At 46.2% G+C, this 24,610-nt stretch overlaps 2 protein-coding genes across 4 annotated transcripts in view; both read left to right on the top strand.

Moving 5' to 3' along the window:
• Positions 1-12,477, top strand: part of SUCO (SUN domain containing ossification factor) — a 41,060-nt gene extending 28,583 nt beyond the window's left edge. For all 3 annotated transcript variants that reach the window (XM_028732187.2, XM_028732189.2, XM_028732188.2), the window contains 9 exons: positions 212-286; positions 1,996-2,080; positions 3,143-4,276; positions 5,451-5,538; positions 6,754-6,858; positions 7,447-7,601; positions 9,509-9,600; positions 10,379-10,434; positions 10,651-12,477. In XM_028732187.2, coding sequence (XP_028588020.2) covers positions 212-286; positions 1,996-2,080; positions 3,143-4,276; positions 5,451-5,538; positions 6,754-6,858; positions 7,447-7,601; positions 9,509-9,600; positions 10,379-10,434; positions 10,651-11,097 — 2,237 coding nt within the window. In that variant the 3' untranslated portion in view covers positions 11,098-12,477. The remainder of the gene's footprint in view (positions 1-211; positions 287-1,995; positions 2,081-3,142; positions 4,277-5,450; positions 5,539-6,753; positions 6,859-7,446; positions 7,602-9,508; positions 9,601-10,378; positions 10,435-10,650) is intronic.
• A 6,410-nt stretch (positions 12,478-18,887) lies between these two features.
• FASLG (Fas ligand) lies at positions 18,888-24,086 on the top strand. Its single transcript, XM_028732186.2, has 4 exons — positions 18,888-20,367; positions 20,540-20,585; positions 21,868-21,921; positions 22,792-24,086. The coding sequence occupies exons 1-4, from the start codon at positions 20,059-20,061 to the stop codon at positions 23,184-23,186; spliced, it is 804 nt and encodes a 267-aa protein (XP_028588019.2). The 5' UTR covers positions 18,888-20,058; the 3' UTR covers positions 23,187-24,086.
• The last annotated feature ends 524 nt before the right edge of the window (positions 24,087-24,610 follow it).

Raw genomic sequence — 24,610 nt, 5'->3', positions numbered from 1 at the left:
GGGTGAACTGGGCCTTGGCCACACTTGGGACTCAGCACTACATTTGGGGTGCGCAGTTTTGCTATGTGTGCATAATGTGCTACCCAGAAACTGCACCAGCACACCAGACAGTGAAACACATGTGGGAAGGAGCAGCTTTGAAAAGACTGGTTTTCTGCAGGCTTTCTTGTGATTTTTAAAATTTGTCTATTTGATCCTTTTATTTTTTTAGATGCCATTTTGAATATGGTGAATATTGCTGCTAATATGCTTGGAGCAAAAACTGAAGAAGACTCAACTGACCAAGGTAAATTATTGCAACTTGTTAAAGTGAAGTGACCTTTTTAAATAGATGTGGGGTTGGTTTTTTCCGGCTCCAGCTGGATTTTCTTTCCAGTTCTCCATAGTTAAGACTTTCCCCTGGTTATCTAAGCTGCTGGTAGATGCACCAGTCGCTGTGCTAAGCAGTTCCGGCTCTGGGTGGCAGTAGCCTTCCCGAGATCCATGCAGCATGCAAACCACTTTCCTTCTGCGCTGTGTCCTCCTATGGCCAATTCACCATTTTATTGGTTGATCTACTTACCCACAACCCGAGTCTCCTCAGGGTGGGGTTGTTGTGTCGTTTTTTTGGGACACCCTCAGGGAGCCTGGTCTGTGGCTGCTTAAACAGACTCCTCCCAAAAAATCTGAAATGTGTGCGCAATCCTACGTCCCCTCATCAGATGGCATCTCTAAGACCCCTGTTAGTGCACTGCTGATGAGAACTTCTGCCATTAGTGGGCTACCAATCTGCCAGTTGCAGAGGCAGAGGAGCTTCTTATGCTTCAGTTTTGCAGGCAGACCCTTTCAGTACTACACAGTCCCATTTTGTTTGTAATTGTCATGGTTTGTTTTAGCACACCTGTGTATAGGGTGCCAGAGTACCCTAACCTGGATGACATAATGATAGCAGCAGCAGCAGCAACAACAATTTAATATTTATATACTGCCCATCTTGAGCGGGTTGCCTCAGCCACTCTGGGCAGCTTCCAACACATATAAAAACATAATAAGATGTCAGACATCAAAAACTTCCTGATACAGGGCTGCCTTCAGATGTCTTCTAAAACCTCTGCCTGGTTCCCTGTAACCTCACTTCTCGCAGTGAGGGAACCACCAGAAGAGCCTCGGAGCTGGACCTCACTGTCCGGGCTGATGCTAGAGAAATGCCTAACTACATCTGTATGGATGGAGACTTCTAAGGCAAGCAGCTTTTCTCAGTCCTCCCCATAGTTCTCCGGTTCTCTACATGGATCTGAACACTGCTCTGAATGCTCTTTCAAAACTCCATTTCTCAGCTACGGCTCTGTATACTCTTAAGAGTTGCCTGCTGAAAACAGCCTTCTACATGGAAATGCAGTTTTCTCAGAGTTTGAGAAATGTTGTTCTTTCCATAGGTTTACGGCTGGGTCCCTTTGTCCCAGGGCTAGCTGTCTAGTTCAGTATTGCCTGGTCAAACCAACAGTGGCTGTCTGAGTTTGCAGAGAAGAGTCTTTCAATCCCAGACCTGCCTGAAGGTGTTGGGATTGAGCCCCTGACCATTAGATGATAAAAGCGTATGCTGCATCTCTGCATTATGACCTTGCTCACAGGGAGTGTTTGACCTAGCAGCCAACGACAATGTATGGGGCAGCAGAGACTAGACTTGAGGACTGTATAAACACTCTAGTTTGGAAGTGTATTTCAAGGCCCTCCTTCCCTGTCCTTGTTCTTCTGTTTTTCTGCTATGGTTCTTATTATAGTTAGGAATGAGGCATTTCCTTTCAAGATTCTGGGCTTGGTTTTGGGAGGTAAAGGAGGATGGCTGTCCCTTTGCATTAAACTTTCAACCAACATCCCTGCCTGGTTACAGAGGAGGATTTTTTTAAAAAAATCACAAGTCCATTTCACAGGCCATTAGTTTTTGTTTTTATTCTCTGTATTTAACAGTCTTATATGGAATGTGGTGTCTTATAAATCTGCATGTCTCTTTGATAGGAAATAAAAGTGTCTCTGAAAATACAACTGCCACTTCCTGGCCAGAACCTAAACTGCCGGAGCCCACTACCATTCCCTCCTTAGAGTAAGTGATTTGCTTATGTGTTGGACTTGAAGCTGCCCAGACCCAGAGTCTTTTTTTAGCAGATTGCAAATAATATAAAGACTGTACAATCAAAAGTACCATTAAGATCAGAGGCCCCATGCTTCCCCATCTCTGTCCTCACCCACGTCCATTACTCTTGGCTTGATCATCCTTCCCTGGCTTGTATTCCCAACATGACCTCAGCCCTTAGCCTTCCCTGGGCCCTGCAGCTCTGCCTTGGAATAGTTTAAATCTTCACCTAGTGCCTTGTATGGAGGGGGAGCTCCATTCTCTCTCACTCTCGACCCATTTCCCAGAACAGTTGCAGTCAAATTTAAAATATACCGTATTTTTCGCCCTATAGGACGCACTTTTCCCCCTCCAAAAATGAAGGGGAAATGTGTGTGCGTCCTATGGGGCGAATGCAGGCTTTCGCTGAAGCCTGGAGAGCGAGAGGCATCGGTGCGCACCGACCCCTCTCGCTCTCCATGCTTCAGGAAGCTATCCGCAAGCCTTGCGAGCCCGGGAGAGGTCCCGCTGGGCGTGCAAGGCTTGCGGGCAGCAGCCTGCAGCCCGAAGCACAGGGCGCCCTCCGGAGGACTTCGGGAAGGTGCTTCGGGCAGATGTCCGCAAGCCTTGCGCGCCCGGCGGGAGGTCCCGCCAGGCTCGCAAGGCTTGCAGGCAGCAGCCTGTTCTGGGGGCTGGGGTCGGGGGGAAGCTCGGGCTCCCCCCCCCCCGCCAGCCCCGCGCCTGGGGGGGAAATAAATTTTGTTTTCTTTATTTCCCCCCCAAAAAAACTAGGTGCGTCCTATGGGGCGGTGCGTCCTATGGGGCGAAAAATACGGTATTTGGTCCAAAAATAACTTTCTGACCCTCAGTGATCCTGTAGTATACAAGACCTTGATATGAAACTCTGGCCATATATGGAATTGCAGGGCAGATCTCTGAAGCCAGACTCTTTAGGGGTAGGTTAGGAGAATGGCAGTAACTTTCAAGTTGGCAGAGGTTTTAGGGATCTGCTAAACTGCATCTTGATGTGTACTTCTAAACTTCTGTTTATAGGCTTGTTACTTCAGAGATCCTACAAATGGATAAAGAGCTGCTAGTCTTAGATGCAACAAGAGAGAGCCCGATTGTTCAGTTAGTCCATGAATATGAAGAGGAAGCAATTCAGTCCACAGTGACCTTACTGCCCAGTGATGAGCAGGAAGAAGACATACCATGGTTTGAGTCTGAAACACAAATCTATTGCTACGAACTATTGACAGTCTGTTGCATTTCCAGTTTCTCAGAGTATCTGTACAAGTGGTGTTCAGTGGTAGCGACACTTCACCGTTACCGTAGCAAAAGTGACACCAGTTGGGAAAAATACTACTCGGCTGCTACTTGGCAGGCCCAGCTGGTTCCAACCAAATCGTTGCCAGTTTTGGTGCATGAACATCCTTCAGAGAAATTGGACACCTTAATTGCAGAGCCATCTGAAACTGTTGTCAGTGTCTTAAGTAGCATCTTAAATGGGGCTGTGATCAATCAGACGGAGGGCACTTTTGAACTGGAGCCCAGTCACCCACAAACTGTGTCTCAGTCCATTCTCTTGGATGCTACCACAGGAGCTGAGTCCCTGTCCACAGTTGTGGCATCCTCGGAAGCTACAAAACTTGAAGCCGTATCTGAAACCCCAGAGACCCCTTCACAAGAGGAAAGTCCTACTGAAGAAGATGGAGTTGTTGGGTCTGCTGCAGAGAATCCATCTGCAACCAGCATTGTAATTGAATTCAGTGACATGAACACAGATGAAAAAACCTCAACTGAAATTATTTCAAAACCGACAGAGACTATTCCACAGTCTGAATGTACAGTAGCTGCAGAAAGCTATGAGGGCGAAGCAAAAATTAGTTCTTCAGATGCGGAAAAGCAGGTGGTGTCTCTTGTGGAAACATCATCTTTAGAAATAAAGGACGATGAGCAGACACCTGAGGAAGCATTTCTTGCTATTCCTGTTTCTGGATTGCCACGGACAGCTACAGATTTTTATGCCGAATTGCAGAATTCCACAGACTTGGGTTATGGAAATGGGAATCTTGTTCACGGATCAAATCAAAAAGAGTCTGTGTTTATGAGGCTCAATAACCGCATTAAAGCCCTGGAAGTGAATATGTCTCTCAGCAGCCGCTACTTGGAAGAACTGAGTCAAAGGTAGGTCTAGCTTTCCATAGCCTTGTATTTTCACTTCTGAGACGTTTTAAAAGTTGATGAAGAAAATCGGTGGGACTAAATTAACTGCTTGCACCCTGAGTATGAGCTGAGCAGCTCCAAAAGCTCTAAAAGGAGACCACTCACATTCCTAGGGAGGTGGTTCTCTAAGCTTCTTTTGAGGGGTGCTCCTGTTTCCTTACTAAGACAGTTGAGGAACTTTCTGTTAGCTAAAGTACGTTCAGTGGTTTAAGAGTGATACACATCAAGTGTTCTTAGGAAAGCATGAAGGCCAGGAAGTGCAGCTTAACTGCACTGGGCAAGATTTCTTCTGCGTGTCCCAAACGTCAAATTTTGCTTCAAGGTGCAAAGGGCCCTTGTGCACATTTAGAAAAATGATTTAAACTAGATGCTTACGAAAGTATCCTTTTCAAGGGGTATAGAGAAAACTGTATTACAGTGGTACCTCGGGTTAAGTACTTAATTTGTTCTGGAGTTCTGTTCTTAACCTGAAACTGTTCTTAACCTGAAGCACCACTTTAGCTAATGGGGCCTCCCACTGCCGCCGCGCCGCCAGAGCACAATTACTGTTCTCATCCTGAAGCAAAGTTCTTAACCTGAGGTACTATTTCTGGGTTAGCGGAGTCTGTAACCTGAAGCGTATGTAACCTGAAGCGTATGTAACCTGAGGTACCACTGAATATCACTGTAAGTGTCAGGGTGCAGCAGCAACATAAGCAACTACCGTACTTTTCCGTCTATAAGACGCCCCCATGTATAAGATACCTCCTATTTGGGGGGACTGAAATTTCAGAACATGGGGGGAGACGGCAAAAAGTTGTTGAGCTTCTTGGGGGGGGGGGGATGCCAAAAATCGCTCACCCGCACACATCGCAAAATCCGTCTCCCGTCTGTCACCTTGCCGGCAGAAGCTGCCAATCGCCGCCCAATTGCCACCATCAATACCACCCATTGACGCAACAACCAGTAACACACACAAGAGCTGCTGACAGCCGCAGCAGCAACCAATCAAATGTCCACCCTATGCACTACCCATGTATAAGATGACCCCCACTTTTTAGCATGAATTTTAAGGGGAAAAACCTAGTCTTATACACAGAAAAGTACTAATTCAAAAGGTTAACCTTTCTGTTTTTCTGTTTAACTCACTTTGTAGATATCGCAAACAAATGGAAGAAATGCAGAAGGCTTTTAATAAAACTATAATAAAACTTCAGAATACTTCACACATAGCCGAACAGCAGGTATGTCTACTGGGTGCACCCTTGTTTCTCTTGTAATAGCGCAAAAAGGGGCCTAACCATGAAATAAAAGCGAAATAAAGTAATATTTATTATTATTAAAATGTGCAGAGCAGACTCGGGTTTCACTTTATTTGCCTCTTAAGTACTCGTGGGTCTCACTTTACCTGGAAATAGTCAATTAGTTGAAGGTCCGCATAGTGAATTGACTATTTCCATTGCTTCCTATGGGAAATTTTCTAAACCACGGAAGTTTGCCTCCAAAATGATGAAAAAGCCAAGGACAACCCTCTGGGGCTTTACTAAAGTACGGATCACTACAGCTTCTTTAAAAAAAAAAAAATCCAGGCAGCGCCCGTGGGTCTCAAACCGCTGGAAGCAATTAGGGGATCTAAGCAATGCTTTGGTCAATGGAAACGCTGGGCTGAGCTGGCTCATCACTACAGCTTCTCAACCAAACTGCAAAAGGCAAACGAGGAAGTGAAAAAACGTTCTCTTGTTTTGAATCTGCAGTGTGCATAGTACTATGTCCTTACTTTCGGATAAGTGAATTTTCACATAGCGAGCCTTCAGAAAGTCGGCCCTGTGTGTATGTGCAAGTTTTAAAAAGCTGACAGTTCATGTTTTTTGTAGATGGATTCCTGTTAGTACCCTTCTGTAATTTTAAATGGTGGCTGCGGAGTAAACAGCTTTATTTGGTTTTAGTTTGTAGCTAAGGCCATTTTTTCTGTATTTCCTGTAGTTGATGCTTTCCCCTTCCACTTAGTGGACTTCTTCTGAAGCAGAATATTCAGAACTGCTGCTTAGCTCATGAAGCCAAAGACACCCTTTGGGTCAAACTACATTTTCTGTCTGCAGCCTGTAGCAGCATCTTGTGACCTGGAGTGACCTGAGTGCCATAACAACAGAGAAGCTTTAAAGAACCCCACAAAGGTGGGGAATAGAGCTGAGATCTTGAACATTGTTCTCAGTGCAGAATTTTCCTATGCACCAGACATTTGGTCTGCTAAGCAAAAAATTAAGGGCAATCTAAAGACTGTGAAGAAGGAACCCCTAGTTTATTTGTTCACATGTTCTAGGTATTGCTTATTCCCTCATCTTGTTCTTTAAGCCTTGGACTTGTGTCCTCATTAGTATTTTAAACAAGGGCGTGCCTTATCTTGTATGGAAAGCTAGAATGAAAGGGAAAGAATGCTTTCACTTCTCTTCTTTGCCTAGGACTTGAAGCAGACAGAGGCCATCCAGCTGCTGCAGGCTCAGCTGACCAACATGACACAGCTAGTCTCCAATCTGTCGCTAACTGTGACTGAGCTAAAAAGACAGGTAAAAATCTGAATGTGGAACAATGTTTTGCAAATGGAATGCTAAACCTAGAACCCCAACTGTAGATTGCCGTGTAAATAGTTCTGTATTTGGGTAAAACAGATTGCTTACAGATAAATTTGAAGTAACTTCCCCGGTGCAAAAAGAGTTTTTAAGCTCTCCTCTCCCTGGGTGCTGGGATGCTCACAGGGACTCAGCTGGCCTCCTGAGAGCATTCCAGGGCTCCTGGAGGTGGTGTGCTGGTTCCAGAAGCCCTGGGATGGTCACTCAGGGGTTCAGATCTAAGCGTTTGGGGAAGGTTGGTTGCCTTGAGCACTAAGACCACAAGACTGGACCTCTTGGAGACTGTCGTAAAAACAAAGTAATGCCCAAAGGCCTTAGAATATTGAGAGACCCCAGTATATTTCCAGATAATGAGAAATTTGTGGAGGTGGTAGGCCTTTCTCAGCAGTTGCTCTATGGATCTCATACTTTTGTTGATAGAAATGTGCTAGCACTTCATCCAGGCCAGCACATTATGCCTGCTTCAGCCGCTCATCTACATGTATGTATTTCACATTTAACCCTTTAAAATCTGTCCTGGTTTAGGTCTCTGATCGCCACAGCTATCTTGTGATTTCCTTGATCCTCTGTGCCATCCTGGGTTTGATGCTCTTTCTTCAGCGTTGCAAAAATAAATCAGAGTTAAATTATGACTACTTCTCAAAAGTTCCCAAAAGTAATCACTATCCTAGTCCGAAAAGGTAACGTGTTTCCACTTTACTTTTGACTTTTTAATTCTAAGGAAGAACATGGAGATAAGAGTGTTATTTGACACTGTCAGTCTTCTTGGTGGTGTCTGCTGCCAGACAGCCTTGGAAACTTTTTCCCTAGGGAAGCCAGACTGGCTCCCTCCTTGTGGTCCTTCCACCAGCAGGTGAAGGCCACCTTGTTCCAACAGGCTGCTGGGAACTGGCTGCTTTTTGGGAAAGGGCTGGGGCCATGCTGCTTTATTGCAATTATTTTTATGGTTTTAATAGATTTTGTGTCGCTGTTCGTTTATATAGCTTTAATTCTATCAATGTTTGATTGTTTTTAATGTCCCCCCCACCTTTTTATTTTCTTTTGGTTTTCATAGACCACAAGGATACACACAATGTCTGCTTTCAATGCCCAGAGCCCTTTCTATAAGTCAGTTACATTTGGTGTGAGACCCTGTTGTCATAGACACTGTGAGGTTGAGGAGAAAGAAGGGGGGTAATGACCTTTCATTCCAATCATCTGTTTTCTCAGCATTTGTTACCATAAGCTGTGTCTGTCCTGTGAGGGTAGAAGGGTCCTTACACCATAGTTTTGAGACGGATGCAGTTGCCTCTTGGGCTTCTGCCACTTATTCTGTTTTCGCTCGTGTGATTTTATATATGGATGGGAGACTTGGGCTCCAGGACTTTTGTGTGCACACTGGTTAAGGGTGACCTTGAAAAGAGAGTGGCGGAGAGGGTGCCTAATTCTTGCTTCCCTGTGTCCTGGAAGATCATCTCCTGCAGGGATGACCGGACATTCTCTCTGCAAGGGGCAGCCACCACGGCAGCCTTTCAGGACAATATTTCCTTGGAGGAAATTTGCAAGGTGGCTCCTTGGCCTCCCAGCATACTTTGCAAAATACGACAACGTTGATGTTTTATCTTCTGCAGACACTGCAGATGGATGGAGCAAAGGGTCTAAGTGCCTTGATTCTGGTAGGCCCATCCAGGAAAGGCACTGCTTTATATATCCCAAAGTTTCTGGAATTTTCTCCTGGAGCCACATGAGAAAAGGGGCCTTTCTTACTGCCAGTTCACATTCTTTGTACTTTGGTGGACCACGGTCCTATTCGCAGGCCTTCGCCTCACTATTCGCCTGGGGTGGTAGTCGTGGACTGTCAGCTTGACTCCTGCCTGTCTCCTGCGAGCAGGAAGGCATGGAAGGTTTTCTTCATGTTTGGCACCAGTTGCACCTTTTAAAAAAATGTTTTTATTACCCAGAGGTTCCTGGAGGGCTGTCCTTAGTCTGGGGTGGCTCCTCCCTTCGGGTGGGACAGGCAAAATTCCTGACCACCCCCCCCTAGGGAGACAGGCTTTGCCATGCAGGGGCAGCGGGCGGGATGCACTGGTTAGAATGACATTTTGATCTTTTGTTTTTTACACTTTTTTATTATTGTTATTTGGTTCATTTACCTCCAAGAGGATCCTCTTGATTGAACCCTCCCTCTGGGAGTCAGCCAATAAGAACTTATGGCAAGAAAATTTCCTTTCACAGATAATGCCTGTGAAAATGCCATCCGTGGTGTGATTTGCATATTATGTCCAGCGAAGATTATTTGGAAAGGCATGCTTGATAGATATTCCAGATTCAATGGCTAGCTTACCATAAAGCTACAAATATGCTGATGGCTATTTAATCCACATCAGTTTTCCCCAGTACTGATGCTTCATGGAACCTGTGCTCTTGGTAGCTTTTAAGCTCTTTAAGCTCTTTCAACTTGAAGTTGAAAGGACAGAGTTCTGGGAATTCTCCGGGTTGGAAGTCTTGAAGTTGGGTTTAGGACAAGGAACTCCTAAGGAATGACAGAAAGAAATGAAATAATTATTTCCCACCTGGATCTGAAGTCGCTGTGTATTTTCATCCACAGATGTGTTTCTTCCTATGATGATATGAGTTTGAAAAGAAGAACTTCCTTTCCACTCACCAGGTCTCAGTCTTTTCAGCTGAATAGTAAGGAAGGTAGGAATGTCACAGGTTCAACTACCTGTCTCTGGGTGTATTGTAAAATCTGTACAGTGTCAAATACAGAACAATATCTGTTTTGTAACGGAGAAAGATCTCATGTTGGTTTAATTTAGAAGCAACTTGGTAAAAGTATGGGCAGCTAAAGCCCTCCCTCCACTAGATTTCATTATTTATACCCGACCCATTTGACTGGGTTTCCTCAGCCACTCCGGGCAGTTTCCAACACATATAAAAGCATAATAAAACGTCAAACATTAAAAACCTCCTGATACAGGGCTGCCTTCAGATGTCTTCTCAAAGTTGTAAAGTTCTTTATCTCCTTGACATCTGAAGGGGGGTGGGGTGTTCCACCAGGAGGGCACCACCACCGAGAAGGCCCTGTCTATTGGTACATGTATCATCCCCCCACTGCTTTTGCAATTCCAAATTGCACAACCTAATGCTATGAGTTCTCTCTAATTCAAATGAGTTCTCTCATCCACCAAAGCTGATTTAAATTCAGATTGCCCAGGAAAAAGCAGGTAGCAGGAGTTTTCCCTCTGAGATGGAGGACGACCCCTCTGCCAGGGCTGGGAAGGCCGATTTTGACTTCTGTATCTGGAATAGGAGGAGCTTATTTTCTTGGTCTGTTGATTTCCTCTCAGAGCCCTTTGCTTGACCTTCAAAAATATTTTGGCTCTATTCAACCTTGTATTAATAAAGGGAGAATAACAGTTCTGTGTGAAGCTGGTGGTGTGCTTATATAGTCTGATTTTTGTCCCTTATCTTTTAGTGGATCCAGAGGACTTGTACATTGTAGAACCACTGAAGTTTTCCCCAGAAAAAAAGGTACATTGTAGAAAGGCATTTGTTCTAAACTCACTGTGTGTGCTTGCATGTCTGCATTTAAAGTGAATCATGCTTTTTAAAGAAATGGCTAGAGTGTGCTGCCGCTGCTGCTACATTGCACGTAAAAGAATTTGCAGAAAGTATGGAAGTGGACCTGGAAAATCCTGCCTCTGAACTGAGGGCCTTTACTTACCAATTCTGTTTTTCTTTTTTTAGAAGAAACGTTGTAAATATAAAAGTGAAAAAATCGAAACCGTCAGGCCAGTAGCAGAACCAGTACAGCAGGTAGCTAATGGTGAAATAAAAAGCAAGAAGCCCTTTACCAATCAGAGAGACTTCTCTAATATTGGCGATGTGTATCACTCTTCATACAAAGGTCCCCCGTCGGAAGGGAGCTCAGAAACCTCATCACAGTCTGAGGAGTCCTACTTCTGTGGCATTTCGGCGTGTGCAGGTTTGTGTAACGGACAAATCCAAAAGACAAAAACTGAGAAGAGGGCTCTCAAACGAAGGCGGTCTAAAGCCCCAGAGCAGGAGAAGCTCCTAAAAACATTAATACAGACTAAGACGGGATCCTTGCCAAGTCTGCACGATATCATCAAAGGAAACAAGGATTTAACCGTGGGAACACTCGGTGTCACAGCTGTTTCTGGGCACCTTTAAAACTAATTGAACTCTTCCTAATGGGAGCTTTTTGTACGACAAATCTTGTAGTATTTGGGTTGACAGGGAAGGAGGGGTTGGCTAATTGGGAAACATTTAGAAGGTACGTTGGTTCTTTTGCAAATAGATAGGACTGTGGCAGCAACCACCCTTAGTTAATAAGCCTCCGCTTTTTCAAGGCTGATTTTCTATGTGGATGACTTTGGGATGGGTGGAGATGGCAGGGTGGGGACTCATTTTATACAGTGTTTTTCACAATTGCTGACGGTGAGGTCTTGAAACTCATTTTGGGTGGAGCAGAGTTAAAGCATAAATGTTTCCCATATTGCTGTTCCCCTGTTTCTAGCACCTTCCCATATTTATGTGCCTTTTTGTCTATTTATAATACCACTGGAAGGGAGAACTATTTTATTTGTACCTTCAAATTTTATGGAAATGCAACACTACAGTGCTAGGGAAGAAGATGCTGGCTTCCAGTGAGGTTAAGTAAGGTGACTGGGATACTGTGGAAATGCCGCCGGGTGGACTTTCTCTTTGAGATCCACTTTGCAAACTCACTTGTGGCTGATACATCTTTGATGGTACAGTATCCCTGCTTGGATGTATTACTCAAAACATGTTTTGTAGCCCAACTGACTTGATTAACAGAGATAATTAACATTATGACCTTTAGTTGTCTTCCTGCGCTAATAAATTGGGAGGAAAGAACCATTTATGCCAGTTTTGGATAAAACTGCCAATCAGTAGAAATGCACCAGTGAGTTTGTCAAGCTTCACGTTCTATTTTCTGTTTCAAAAGGTATGTTTATAAAGTTTGCTTTTTGTATTGAATGACCTTATGTTCTTTGTGTGTGTGCCAGTATGCGTTTGTACTTTCTCTTGTGAGGTTTTTGTTTTTTTAAAAAAATTGCATATCTGGAATGTGAGTACATGAGAGTGAATGTGATAGAAGGTCCATTTTGAGAGTTTAGAGGTTGTTGTATAAGTTAACTTATTAAGCACTTTTAGTAGATCCTCCTTTGTTTTCTTTTCTTGAAAGAGCTAACGTCTTTTCCCAAATATCATTCGTAATGTGACTTATTTAAAGCCTGTTTTGAAAATTCCATGTTTGAGTACTTTTTTACAGTGATGAACTTAAGTATGCACAGCTAGCCAGTCAAAGAAGTGGACCTGGGTTTGGGTTTGGGTTTGTTTGTTTGTTTGTTTAATAACAAGGATTAAGAAGTGGGTCCAAACCAGAATGGCAATCATAACGGTGATACTGTTTGCGTGAAGAATACAAAATTGAGGCACTAGAACTTGTAATAAGTAACTACGGATTTGTAGTGCCAGTAGAAACTGTGAATTTCCAAATAAATCTGAACACTTGTCTTTAAAATACATTATGTATTTTTCTTTTCACAAATTATATTGCAGTTGAGCTTCTTCACTGGGCAATCTTGGTTTCAGCCAGCAGTTTCCGCCATTCTGTTGATGAGACCTTGCGATGCCCTGTCTCCCCACCCAGGCATCACCAAGCAGCATTCTAAGAGCTTTGGGGTGGGCAGGGCTCTTGGGGCCAAGGGCTACACGGACCCTGTTCAGTCCTCCACAGCCACAACGGCAACTTGGCTGTGGGGGAAGGGAACTTGCTTGTGGTCAGTTTTATTTTTCTAAAGGATGAATTACACGCCACGTTTGTTTGTGTGTCAAACCTTTTGGCATCACAAGATAGATAGATAGATGATAGATAGATAGATAGATAGATAGATAGATAGATAGATAGATAGATAGATAGATGATAGATAGATATAAACATAATTTTTTTAGACTGATGGAACAATTTAAAAACAAAGGAAAGGAATGGCAAATGAGGGAGATAGACAGGGCCCAAGGGCTAGAGGATCCCAGAGGGCTTGGAAAGAATAGGCAATCCATGCAGAACCATGGCTTACTAAGTCAGGAACAAGCATCAGGGGCTCACACTTGTCCGGGCTGACCGTTTGCACCAGCTCTCCTCAAATCATAGTTGCTTTAAATCAAAGTTTCCTACTGTGTCCAAACCAGGAAATTCTGGCTATGATACTGAATTCCATCCAAACCATTACATCAAACTAGGATCAAATTCTGGGCATGATCATTGCATCCATTTTGGCCTGAAGAAACAGCACACTAAGGAAGCCTTAGATGTAACTGGCTTGAAGTGAGACTTGTCTCACAATAAGGGAGTGCAGGTTAGTTAGTAGGGCAAGATCAGGTCCACAGGACTTTGGACAAGTCCTAGGAAAGGCAGGTGGTGGTCATACCTATTATGCAAACCACTAAACCTGGAAGTAGTGAAAATGCTCTGCTTAGAATCACAGACACTGCGAGCTGGCAGAAATTTTAAGATTAAAATTACTGGATTTAAGCCATGCATAATTTTTTTAGCTAGTAACCTGTAGGAAAATAAGCTTCAACAGCTGGTGAAGCTTCATATCCCAGGTTCCTTTTTTAACCTCTGCTCCTGATTCCCAAATCGGAGTCCTTTCCCTTGGAAGCACATTCATGCTGACCTGCATCTAAGCATCTGCCTTGTTTCTTCCAGGAATGGAATACAATATTGGTTTGACTCCTAGAGTATCAGCAAGCTTTATCTACACATCCTCTGGATATTTTGTGACGGTCCAAATATATGAACCTTTTGAAGCCCTAATTTATGATCATCAAGGACTGGGGTGAACCAGTTTTTAACTTTGTCCTGGTGGAATCAGATGCTGCTGATGTTACCCTCTTTCCCTAGCTCCCAATTCTAACGCTGGAGATTTGTGAGAAATACCTTAGTGGTACAGAGTCGACCCCCAGTATCTGCAGTTAAAGAATTTCAGATAGCAGGACTGGAAGGTTGTCTGTGTCTTATCTAGGGGAGAGCCCCTGCCTGTCGAGGTGGACTCTCCACCTGAGGCCTGGCAGTCTAGGGCAGTTTCCTTTGTTGCTCTTAAGAGACCCCAACTGCAGGAGGCTTCTCTGCCAAGCTGCTCCAAATGGCCGGGTTCTGCTTCACTGCTCAGTGTGATAGTCCAATGCTGTGTGTCTCATCGCAAGGGGATTAGAACCCAAAGCACTCCTTTATCAGCAGTTCTAAGTGCCGCCTGCATATAGAAAGTGGGGATGACTCATGTCCCTCCCACAGGGTCCAGTGGGAGGAAGGTTCACAAGCTTCAGTCTCACGGGGGAATTGTTTTCATAGACTGCCAAGTTCTAGCTGTATCCCCAAAGGGCAAACCAAGGGTTAAGTCAGAGTCTCTCCTGCCCCAAGGTATATAATGGAGACCCAGTTGATGAAGGCCTCTGATCCACGGTTTTCCTTGTTCCCAAGAAAGATAGAGGTGCAAAGCACATTTAAATCTCTGGCACCTAAAGAATTCTAAACAAATTTGAGCTCTTTTAAGTACCTTGTGTGCTGGGCTCTTTATCTGAGAAAAGGTTATCACCAAAGTGTGTGATTGTAATAGCCCAGCGCAGAGAGCAAATCTCTGCCTGTATCTAGACTAACTAATCCCAAGTCTGTGGAGAAGGCTTGTTTGGATGTAGAGGTAACATTGAATATACTTCCATGGGCGGGGGGTGGGGTGGCGGAGATATTTTGTTTAAGGCTGCTATTGCTGCTGAGAAAAGTTCCACATTTGGTTTCACACCATATTCTTTCTTCTTGACACAGGCTGTTAGCTATCAGCAGGGTCAAATCTAACAACTTGATCACACAGAAGACTTGATCCCCACTTTAGGATGGTCTTGGGCATTGGGGTGCAGCCTTCGATAGAGTCTAAGATCTCTCATGAACTTTTACTTCCACTTTTGCTTGCCGCGGCAATGGGAACCATCCAGCCCTGGTGAATATCTGATGTTTTCTCCCCTTATGACTTTGATCTTTGGGCTTCCACTAAAAGGGGGCTGCATTTTAAGCTACATTTTAAACTCTGTTCTAAGATACAGTGGTGCCCCGCAAGACGAACGCCTCGCAAGACGGAAAACCCGCTAGACGAAAGGGTTTTCCATTTTGGAGGCGCTTCGCAAAACGAATTTCCCTATGGGCTTCCTTCGCAAGACGAAAGCCCATAGGGAAATCTCTGGGACAGCGGGGAAGCGCAGCGCGTCTTCCCCACTGTCCTCGGACCTCCTCCGAAGGCTGGCGGCGGGGCGGAGAGACCTCCTCCCGCCGCCAGCCTTCGTTTCTCCGCTATCCCGGACGGCTTTTGAAGGCAGGCGGGGGGAGCAAAGACTTTCGCCCCCCGCCGGCCTTCAGAAGAGGTCCAGGACCTCTTCTGAAGGCCGGCGGGGGGCAAAAGTCTTTGCTCCCCCCTGCCTGCCTTCCCGGGGGCTTTTAAATCGCCCCGGGACAGCGGAGAAGCCCTCCGCTGTCCCGGGGTTTTTTAAAATGCTGGCGGGTGGCAGCGGAGGCTTCGCTGCCGCCCGCCAGCATTTTAAGATCGCCCCGGGACAGCGGAGAAGTCTCCGCTGTCCCGGGGTTTTTTAAAATGCTGGGGGTGGGAAGAAAAGCCCTTGTCCCCCCCCCCCCCAGCCTTCAGAAGAGGTCGGGGGACAGACTGTCCCCGGACCTGGTCTGAAGTCGGTTTCCATAGGAACGCATTGATTGATTTTCAATGCATTCCTATGGGAAACCGTGCTTCGCAAGACGGAAAAATCGCAAGACGACAAAACTTGCGGAACGAATTAATTTCGTCTTGCGAGGCACCACTGTATTTTAATCAACTGGGCTTTTTTTGTTTTTAAAAAATGTTTTTACTGTATTTATATTCAGTGTTAGCCGCCCTGAGCCCGGTCTTGGCCATGGAGGGCGGGGTATAAATAAAAATTTATTGTTATTTTTTATTACTGCTTGGCCTGCTGTTGGGCAAAGCTGGCAAAACAGTGTCCGAGTGTCCAACCGGCCTGGGTGTCTGTACGGGTTTGGAGGCAGCAGACACTGGAGCATCTTCTGGGCTTGACTGACAGCCCAAAGCCTGCGCCCCAAGGGGGAAAAGCAGCAGCCATGGTACCCAGAGGGTTACTAGCCCTGTGAACTGGTCTCTGTGCCCTTCCGCCTGCAGGGAGAGGGGAGACACTGATAAACAGGAAGACAGACAGGTGTGCCGCAGAGGATTGTGGGGACAGGAAGGGGCGAGGAACAGTCAGCTTGCAGGGGAGGAAAAGGAGAGACCAGAGTATGTGCCAACCAAAATGTTGGCAGAAGGCTTCTACTAGCTCGTTTTCATTAAAGCTTTAAAGATGGGAGAGAACATCATAGTTCTATATGAAAATTCTAGTAGTAAACGGAAGGTACTTGAAGGCAGAATGCTATGGAATAACTTTAGATGAATGGTCCAATTGTTCCACTTCTCATGGAACTCCTGAAGCACACAGACCCAACCACAAAGTGCCGTAGGCAGAAGAAACTCAGTCTTTCCAGATGGCAATCAGCCTTGCTCAGCTTGGTGTGTTTGGCATGTCACTGGTGGGCGTAACTTACCTTTGTGGAAGGCATATGCCTCACTCATTGGGTTTGAGACAGACCATGTTTTCGAGAGAGGTGGTTTGAAAGGGATTGCCGCTCATCCCACGGTTGCCTCTGCGAAAATAACATTTGCATGCTCTGCTATCATCCTTGATCAGAGATGGCAGATAATTGTGGTTGCCTTTCTCTGTCTACTTCCAGCGACAAGTGCATGCCTGACTCTAGTCCTAGTCAATATGTAGAGTGAGAGGGGGGGGGGTTATTTTTATATACCCTACAAACCTTGTAATGATCCTGCACTCGTTGCACCATTCTGGCTGGATGGATAAAGGATGGTAATCCATGCACCAGATTTTGATGAGGATCTCTGCTTGTATAGCACCATGATTATGCTGTCATAAACTCACATTGGGGCATCTTCTCTAACTCAAGGACCAAAAACAGCAAACCGCACTGGCAGAGTGTTAGGCGTCAGCAGGGCATCACTGAGCCACTATACATTCCCTCGGAGCTCACTCCAGCAATGGCACAACATTGTTTGATTATATTTTTAAAAGAAGCCCATGGAGAGCCAAAGCAACACGGCCTCCCATCTATTTCTGCTTTGCCTGCACAGCCACAAGGGAGGACAGAGTCCGGCATAAGCCACTGTTAGAGCAGGGAACAGGCCCAGGCCACCTTGTCCCACCCCTGATCTCTGAGCCTGCAAAGATGTTCTGCTAATGCATTATTCAGCATTCCTTTCTGAGAAACCTTCCAAGACCACACATCAGTGGTGGTTGGGGCCAACAGCTCCTTTCAGTTCTTCTCATTCATTCATTCATTCATTTATTACATTTGTATACCACCCTATACCTGCAGGTCTCAGGGTGGTTTACGAAGGTCCACTGCATTACTGCCTTATGGAAACACATCATTCGGCTGTCAGCACTCTTCTCCAGTCCAAGGCCTGGCCCAGCCCAGCCTCAAAGCAGCCCATGGGTTCCTGCTATTCACAGAGCCCTGGCAGGAAACCTATAGCAAGAGAGACTCTCCAGCAGCATGTAAACCACAGGCAGGAAACATGCATCTCAGGCTTTGCAGCATGTGGTGACATGAGTCTCCTCCGTAGAGAAGGTAGAGCCCGCAAGTGGGGGAGGGACTTGGTGGTGGGAAACCAAGTCAAAATAGCCAACATCTTCTCAGAGCTCTGAATGCCTATCCTGCCATCCTACCAGCTCCTATTTTAAGAATTGCCCTTTTGCTGATGCCGTTCAATAAAAGTTTGGGCAGCACCCGCCGTCCTCCTTGGTGCTCATCTTGTGTTCAAGATGGCAACCATCCCCAGGAAGAGGGTCTTGGTGCTACTTCCATAGAGTTTGGGCTCCCATGCATCTTAGCTTTTGCCCTTCCACCTGAGTTCCAGCATGGGCAGAATAGCTGGATCCTCACATCTCACGAGCTTTCCTGGTTGCTCATGGCATACTAAGCTATGCAGCAAGAAGAGTAGCAAATTAAGTCCTGCTGGCACAATAAGCAACAGGCACAAGAGATTTTAAGTTGTAGCTACTTTTTAATTTATGGGTTGCTTTTTTGCTAAAAGACTTCAAGTGGCTAACAAGCACTGGATTATTGGGGTGTGTGTGTGTGTGCAGGTAGCCTCCTTGCAGAAGGCTCAGCTGAGTCCTCCTGAGGCATCTAGAGTCAGGCCCGGAGCTCGTGGGGCACTTAGTCCACTCCCCAGTCCTCCTGGCTCTGGCACCACCCTGTGTGTGTGCTGCTGGGACAGGGTGTCCCCTCCCTGCCCTTTGAGCCAGGAGACCACATCCAGGGTTCAAAGCTAGGACCTGCAGCTGCACGAATCTGTGCTGTGCTGCCAGACTAGAGCTCAGATTACCACCCCGCTTGGTCCTGAGAGGTGGCTGGCAGCCTGTGCTCTGGATGATTTCCGATGCCCCACAAGGTCTGCTTTTCCTGCCCACTCCTCTTGTTGCTGTATAGCGAGAGACCTGCTCTATGGAATGTGGCCTGGTCCTGCCTGCTCCCTTCCGTGCCTCCCGATGTGATGGTTGCTGGCCAGCCTTGGCTCACTCAAGCACCTCCCTCCAGTTTGCTATCTCAGCATGCTGACTTATTGGGAGCCTCACAGCCTGCTTTGTGCTAACTCCCCATTGTAAAAAGTGTTCTCCCAGTAGAGCTTGAACCATTTTCCAGGGAGGCCACAGCCTCTTCATGCATGTTCCCTGCCTCAAGGGAGTTATGCCTGGCAGAGGCGCAATGCTGAGGTTGCCTGTCAAGGGGGGGGGGGGGGCATAGCTGGGGGTAGATGGAGACGCGAACACCCATCCAGGGGATTCCTGGAACTTGTGCTGGCTGTGTGGAGGCTGCCCCAGGTGGGAGTCCATGATGCTTGTGTCTAAGAGGCAGTGCTTTCTGTATATGGTGGTGGTTTGTGTCATGGAAGTGTTCTGCTATAAATGTGGATGGTCGTCACACTCTGCATTGCGCTGCCACGATTGTTGGAGGGGCCATCAGTGTTGCCATCAGTGCTGGGGGTACACCTGATCGTTTACCGTGTTATTTCCACTTTACAGCGGTATTGTTTTTCTGACATCTTTGTTGCGAGGAGTGCAGAGGATCCCAACAAGAGTGTGCTGGCGTTACACTAAGATAAGCAGCTGTCAATGTCTGCAGCAGCAAAGGATATCTCTGCCCATGTCTTAGGCACTTCAGCAAAAATTTCAAAAGCATTTAGGCTCTCACTAGAGCAAATAAGAAAACAGCTGGATAGGACAAAAGTTGTTGCCTCTCCCATGAATCATCATGCAATACAAAAGTCAGGGGGGTGTTCCCTTATCAACTTCTAGGAGACATCAAAGAGACAAGAAAGGCCTAGATGTGGTTTGGTTTGTAATAAGAGTGAGTAGAAGCAAACAAAGGAAGCTCATTTCATATTTGCACTTTGGAGGTCAGAAGTAAATAAAGAGGAGGAGAACCCAGAAGGAGCAAAGAGGATGGGAAGGATTGCAGTCTGGGCTTCCAAAATAAATAAATCAGGCTGCCAGGAAAGCAGCCAGTACTGGGCTGGGAGGAAAATGCAGGCAGCAGAAGTCTGAAGAAACATTAAAGTTTTAAGGTGGGAAACCGAAAACAAAGGTCTACCAAGTAAGAGACAGAATTTGAACAAAAAATGAATAGGAAGCAAAACTGTATTTTGCTTTTTGCTCAAAAGGTCCATGTTTACAGTGTTTGTCTCTGAATGCATATCATGCTTGGGTACATTTTGCATGAGAACTGCTTCTGCTCCCTGCTCTGCTCTGTGCAGGCAGGCGTCAGGTATCTTGCATCTCAGCAGTGGGTGGAAGCTCTCTGAGGTTTTCTGGTGTCAGCCCAAGAGGCTTTTCAGTGGTGGGCGCAGGTGACGCCTGGGGACGCAGCACAGGAAGAGAACCCTTCTCTGACGCAGCATCTGAGCTTGGCCGGCGGGAGCAAGTGAGGACTCCAGAGACATGGCTCTCCCCGCCATGCAGCAGAACCCGCACTGCATTTATCCCCAGGTCTTCTGGACAAGCAGCAGTGGAGTTTCCAACTCTGAGTGTGCCCCTTCAGGACTGTGTCCCATCAGGTTTGCGCCCCACCAGGACATCCGCCCTGCTCTGCCTGTGCCAGAGACCAAAAGGAAAAAGCAGAGCAAAAAGGATGGCACACGCCTGTGTTTCCTGGTGGTTTCTCTGCTGACCCTTCTGGCCCTCACTGGGGTTGGGCTTGCAATGTTTCAGATCTTCCGTCTGCAGCAGGAACTAGAGGCTCTGAGAGAGGTAAATGGAGGCACAGAAATACCAGAGGAGACCTGCGAGTGGCACACACCACTTGGGGGAAGGGCACCCAGGGTCCCTGGATTGGCAGCTCCTGAAGATGGGGCCCTCCACGGAAAGGGCCACAGGGTGATTTTTATTCCCAAGTGTGAACGTCTGCCTTTTACCTCCACAGCTTTCCTGCTCTGGGCAGGTGCCTCAATCTCCTGAGATGCTCAAAGGTGAGAAGTCCTTGTCCAGGGATGGCCGGGGGGGGGGGGAGAGCAGAGCCAAATGGGGGGTTGTGCCTGGGCTGCCCTGCCTGCATTTGCAGTTCTTATAAAGTTTATTTCATCTGGAATCACAATCGCCTCTTTCTAGAGCTTATTGTTCTTGCCACTGACTTAAAGAAACTTGGGCCACTTTGGATATCTTGGCTCATTACCTGAACAGTGAAATGTTGAATGAAATGGCTGCATTGAAGTCCCAGTCCATGCTAGTTGCAGATGGGCTTCTCTCTTTCTGTTATTTCTGTATCCCCAGAGCTTTTGCTGCTTTGGGGATTTCTGGACAGGTCTGTTTCATCTGCATCAGGCAGATGATACAGAGAGTGATTATAGCACACATGAGAGCCATTTCTCTTACTGTCTGGCATATAATATTTTGATACAGAACTGTTTGTTGCTGTTCACAAGCTTTTAAACAGAAATGTATTGATTTCAAAATGGTTTCATCAGAAAAATATGTGGTCTGCTGGTGGTGCTGGGTGCCATCGGCCTGTGTTTGAAGTCCAGCTCTTGTGTGGGAGGTGGAGAGCATTCAGCTCTAGGGAGATGGGGACTTCTTCTTCCAACCAGCTAAGACCTGCAGGTGGGTGCATTTAAAGGCACTGCAAGAAAGCCCTTGGGGATCCACAGTGGATTTGGAGATGTGCCATTGTCCCAAACCAATCTGAAAACCAGAGAGCTGAGAAGTTTGAGAAAAACATTGGGCATGATCAATGGAAAATGTTGCTTCTGTGCTGACGCTGCATGTAAGGATCTCAGGGTATTTGCTGGGAAACAAATTAGTCCTGGGTTGGGGGAGCAGCCAGAAGGTAGAATAAGATATTTGAAAAGCAGTCTGAGATGTCTCATGGGAGGAGACTCAGGAATAAGTTCAGTCATAGGTAGCTGTGTGGGAAACAGCATCCAGTCCATAAACTGGTCTGCTGAGGGAAATGTTAAGGCGCTCATACCTCACCTCAAGGGCTGCCCACCCTAAAGCACAATTGCCTCTGAAAGAGGCAAGTTTAGCACTTGCGATCCCATTGATTTCAGTGCCAAAGGCCTGGGGGGTAAAGCCTACTATGGCACACAGTGGCATAATTCTCATTGAAATGGATGTGACCAAAATGTGCTTAACTTTGGCTGGATCACACCTCTCAATTTCTTCAGAGCTGACCTCATTGCTTCCCCTTTCCATTTCTTCTCTCTGTTGGAAAGGTATAATGCGTTACTTGCCTTATTCTCTATTGCAATATAGGATTTCTGAATGGAACAGTGGAAAAGGAAGTCAAGAGGAGAGCGCACTTGACAGGTGGGCAGCAAAACGCAGAGCAAATAATCCTGCAAACAGCGAGGGCAAAAAAGAGCTGTAGCTGAGGAAACTAATGAACTGGCTGAATTGTACTTGGGAAACTGGTTTTCATAACCAGATCAGATACTTTGCTGTCTCTCAAAACTAATGGGAACAGGTCAAGGAAAGTGCCTGACTTAACCCTCTCTGCCCCTTCTCCCATCTTGGACTGGGCAAAATGTCTGGAAAAGGGACTACAGGGGGAGAAGTGGAAGACTGGGAGATGCTTAAGCATTTCTCTTTGCACCAAATCACACATTTCTCTCCCACTGCTTTTGAGATGTTTGGAAGAGATAAGATTCTCTGGCTCTGGGCTGATGTCCTCATCCAGATGAGAGCACTCGGCCCTCAAGCTACATATCCTGTACTCTTAAGAGCTGCACAGAAGGACAAGTTTTACCAAGCATGACATTGGTCATTCTTTAACTGGGGTGGGCAGTTGCAATCTTCCATTTGCTGCTCTTCTGCTGCCGTCGCCTGTTTGTAGCATTGGAAGAGAGCCGGCCCAGCCATGAGGCAGGTGGCAGAAGCACAAGAGGCAACAACACCCTGCCTGCCCCATTGCTTCCGGTGTGTGGCGTTGCCTTGAGCAGAGAAGATGAGCAGCAATGGTTCCAGGTTCCAGGTTCTCAGTCAGCAGTGAGAACAACTGACATCCACACTGCAAAGAGCAAACCAGCAAATGGTATGGAGTAGCATCCTTCAGTGCTCTTCAGATTAGACATAAAGGTCATTTTGCTGTGTTCAAAAATATTAGGAAACCTTGCAATATAGTGGGGTCTGAGAAACTGCTTGTTGTCTGATTTTCACCATGACATTCCATGTTTCTAGGCAAAGCAAACCAGCGATCGCTCCCACTGGAATGGGAGAGTACCTATGGACATGCCTTCATTTCTGGTGTTCAGTATGAAAACAGGGGTTTGGTGATCGATGAAGCTGGCCTCTACTTTGTGTACTCCAAAGTGTTCTTCCGGGGTGGGGCCTGCACCCCCCAGCCTCTTGATCATGTGGTTTTCAAAAGAAACCCATCGTATCCTGATATCCAGGTGCTGATGGAGGACCGAAAGATGAGCTACTGTGTGGCCAGGCACATGTGGGGCAGAAGCAGCTATTTGGGTGCTTTGTTCAACCTTTCCAGGCAGGACAGCCTGTATGTGAGTGTCTCGGAAGTCACACTGGTGAATCCTGAGGAGTCAAAAACCTTCTTTGGCTTATATATGCTTTAGGGGTGGGTGGAAGATTAGCATTCATCATACAGGCTATGTGAAAATTCTGAGCAACATGAAAATGATCTGGGACAGCTGATGGACTGCAAACGTTGCTTCTCTAGAAAGCCCATCAGACTCCATGACTTCACTTTTTACACTGAGAAGTTCAAAAAAGGCCTGAAGTGGATCTTCACAGATTTAAACTGAGGGTCGACTTTTCCTGCTGGATTCCTTCAGAGACAAACAGCCTTGAACCACACATGACTTGCCAAAGAGTGCCAGGAAATCGAAAAGCAGGGATTTTGCGGCATAAAAACCTGTCCCTATTGACCAAATGTAACAGCCAAATTTGGATCCATATTTGAAGAGATGTTCTTTGGTTGTGTGGCAGCTGAGGTGTGAAGGGAGCAGAAATGTTTTCTGTTAGTTCCTAGTGTGTGACCACCTAGCTGCTAGTCTGGTTCCATCCAGCGTTTATGTCCTGTGCTGCAGCTTCCCAGTGAAGGCCTCTTGGGTTGCTGTCGTTCATCAGTCACACTTTTAAAACTCCCCCAGTGCCAGAAATGTAAGCTACTCTTTTTCAGCCTGCCTCTTTGGCTCTAGAGGTACCCAACTCTCAAGGAAAAAACAAAACCCACTTCCCCACTTCTCTCTGTGCTGGGAGGCAGGCGAAGAGGCAGCTCCTTGAGCCCCGCAAAGCACTGTGGGTCACTGGCCCCGTCCTCAGCACCCCTGATTCCCAGCGCCGCCTGAGCAGTTCCGACAGTCTTGTGAATGTGATGTAAGATGAAGCACTTTCCGATGAGCGGGGTCATGAAACTTCAAGTGAAACTAATTCCTATGCATTTTCCTCAACTCTGTGGGAAAATTTAGAATGATTTTTGTTTGGAGAGAAATTAAAGAAGTTAAAATATTCTGGCAGGTGAATACTCTCAATGTTTTGGGATCTCTTCAGTCTGGAGGGGGGCATTATTCACAACCCAGAAAGTAACATGGAGATGAATATGTGGGGAACTTGGGGTAGTTTGAGACTATCACTGTTTTTGGCTGGGATTCAGTCACATCCTGGCAAATTCAGGTTGCACAGCTATAGTTGATTAAGAGCTCTTGCACAACAACCCTGCTTCCTCAAAATATTTTAAATTATGGCGCACATTAAGCAGAGTGACAAGCAAATGTAGTGGAATGTGTGGAATAACAATTGTTTTGATGCAATGTCATCTAGCCTCCCCACAAACAAATTGGACTGAATGCTCATTTAATAGCCAACTGTGTCTATTCTGAGCTGGGAAAGGGAGGGGAGGGCTGTGCCTCTGCAAGGCCTGGCTCATGAATGGAAAACTGTGGACACCACCCAGGCGAGGGCCGAGGGCTTCACTGTGCAGGAACTAGCATTTGCATGCTTCTGGGAATTGCATTTCTTTGAACGAGAGCAGAGAGAT

The sequence above is a fragment of the Podarcis muralis genome, chromosome 5, assembly GCF_964188315.1.
Source record: "Podarcis muralis chromosome 5, rPodMur119.hap1.1, whole genome shotgun sequence".
Classification (NCBI taxonomy): Eukaryota; Metazoa; Chordata; class Lepidosauria; order Squamata; family Lacertidae; genus Podarcis; species Podarcis muralis.
Note: the sequence above shows the minus strand (reverse complement) of the source record. Positions and strands in the feature narration are given on the sequence as shown.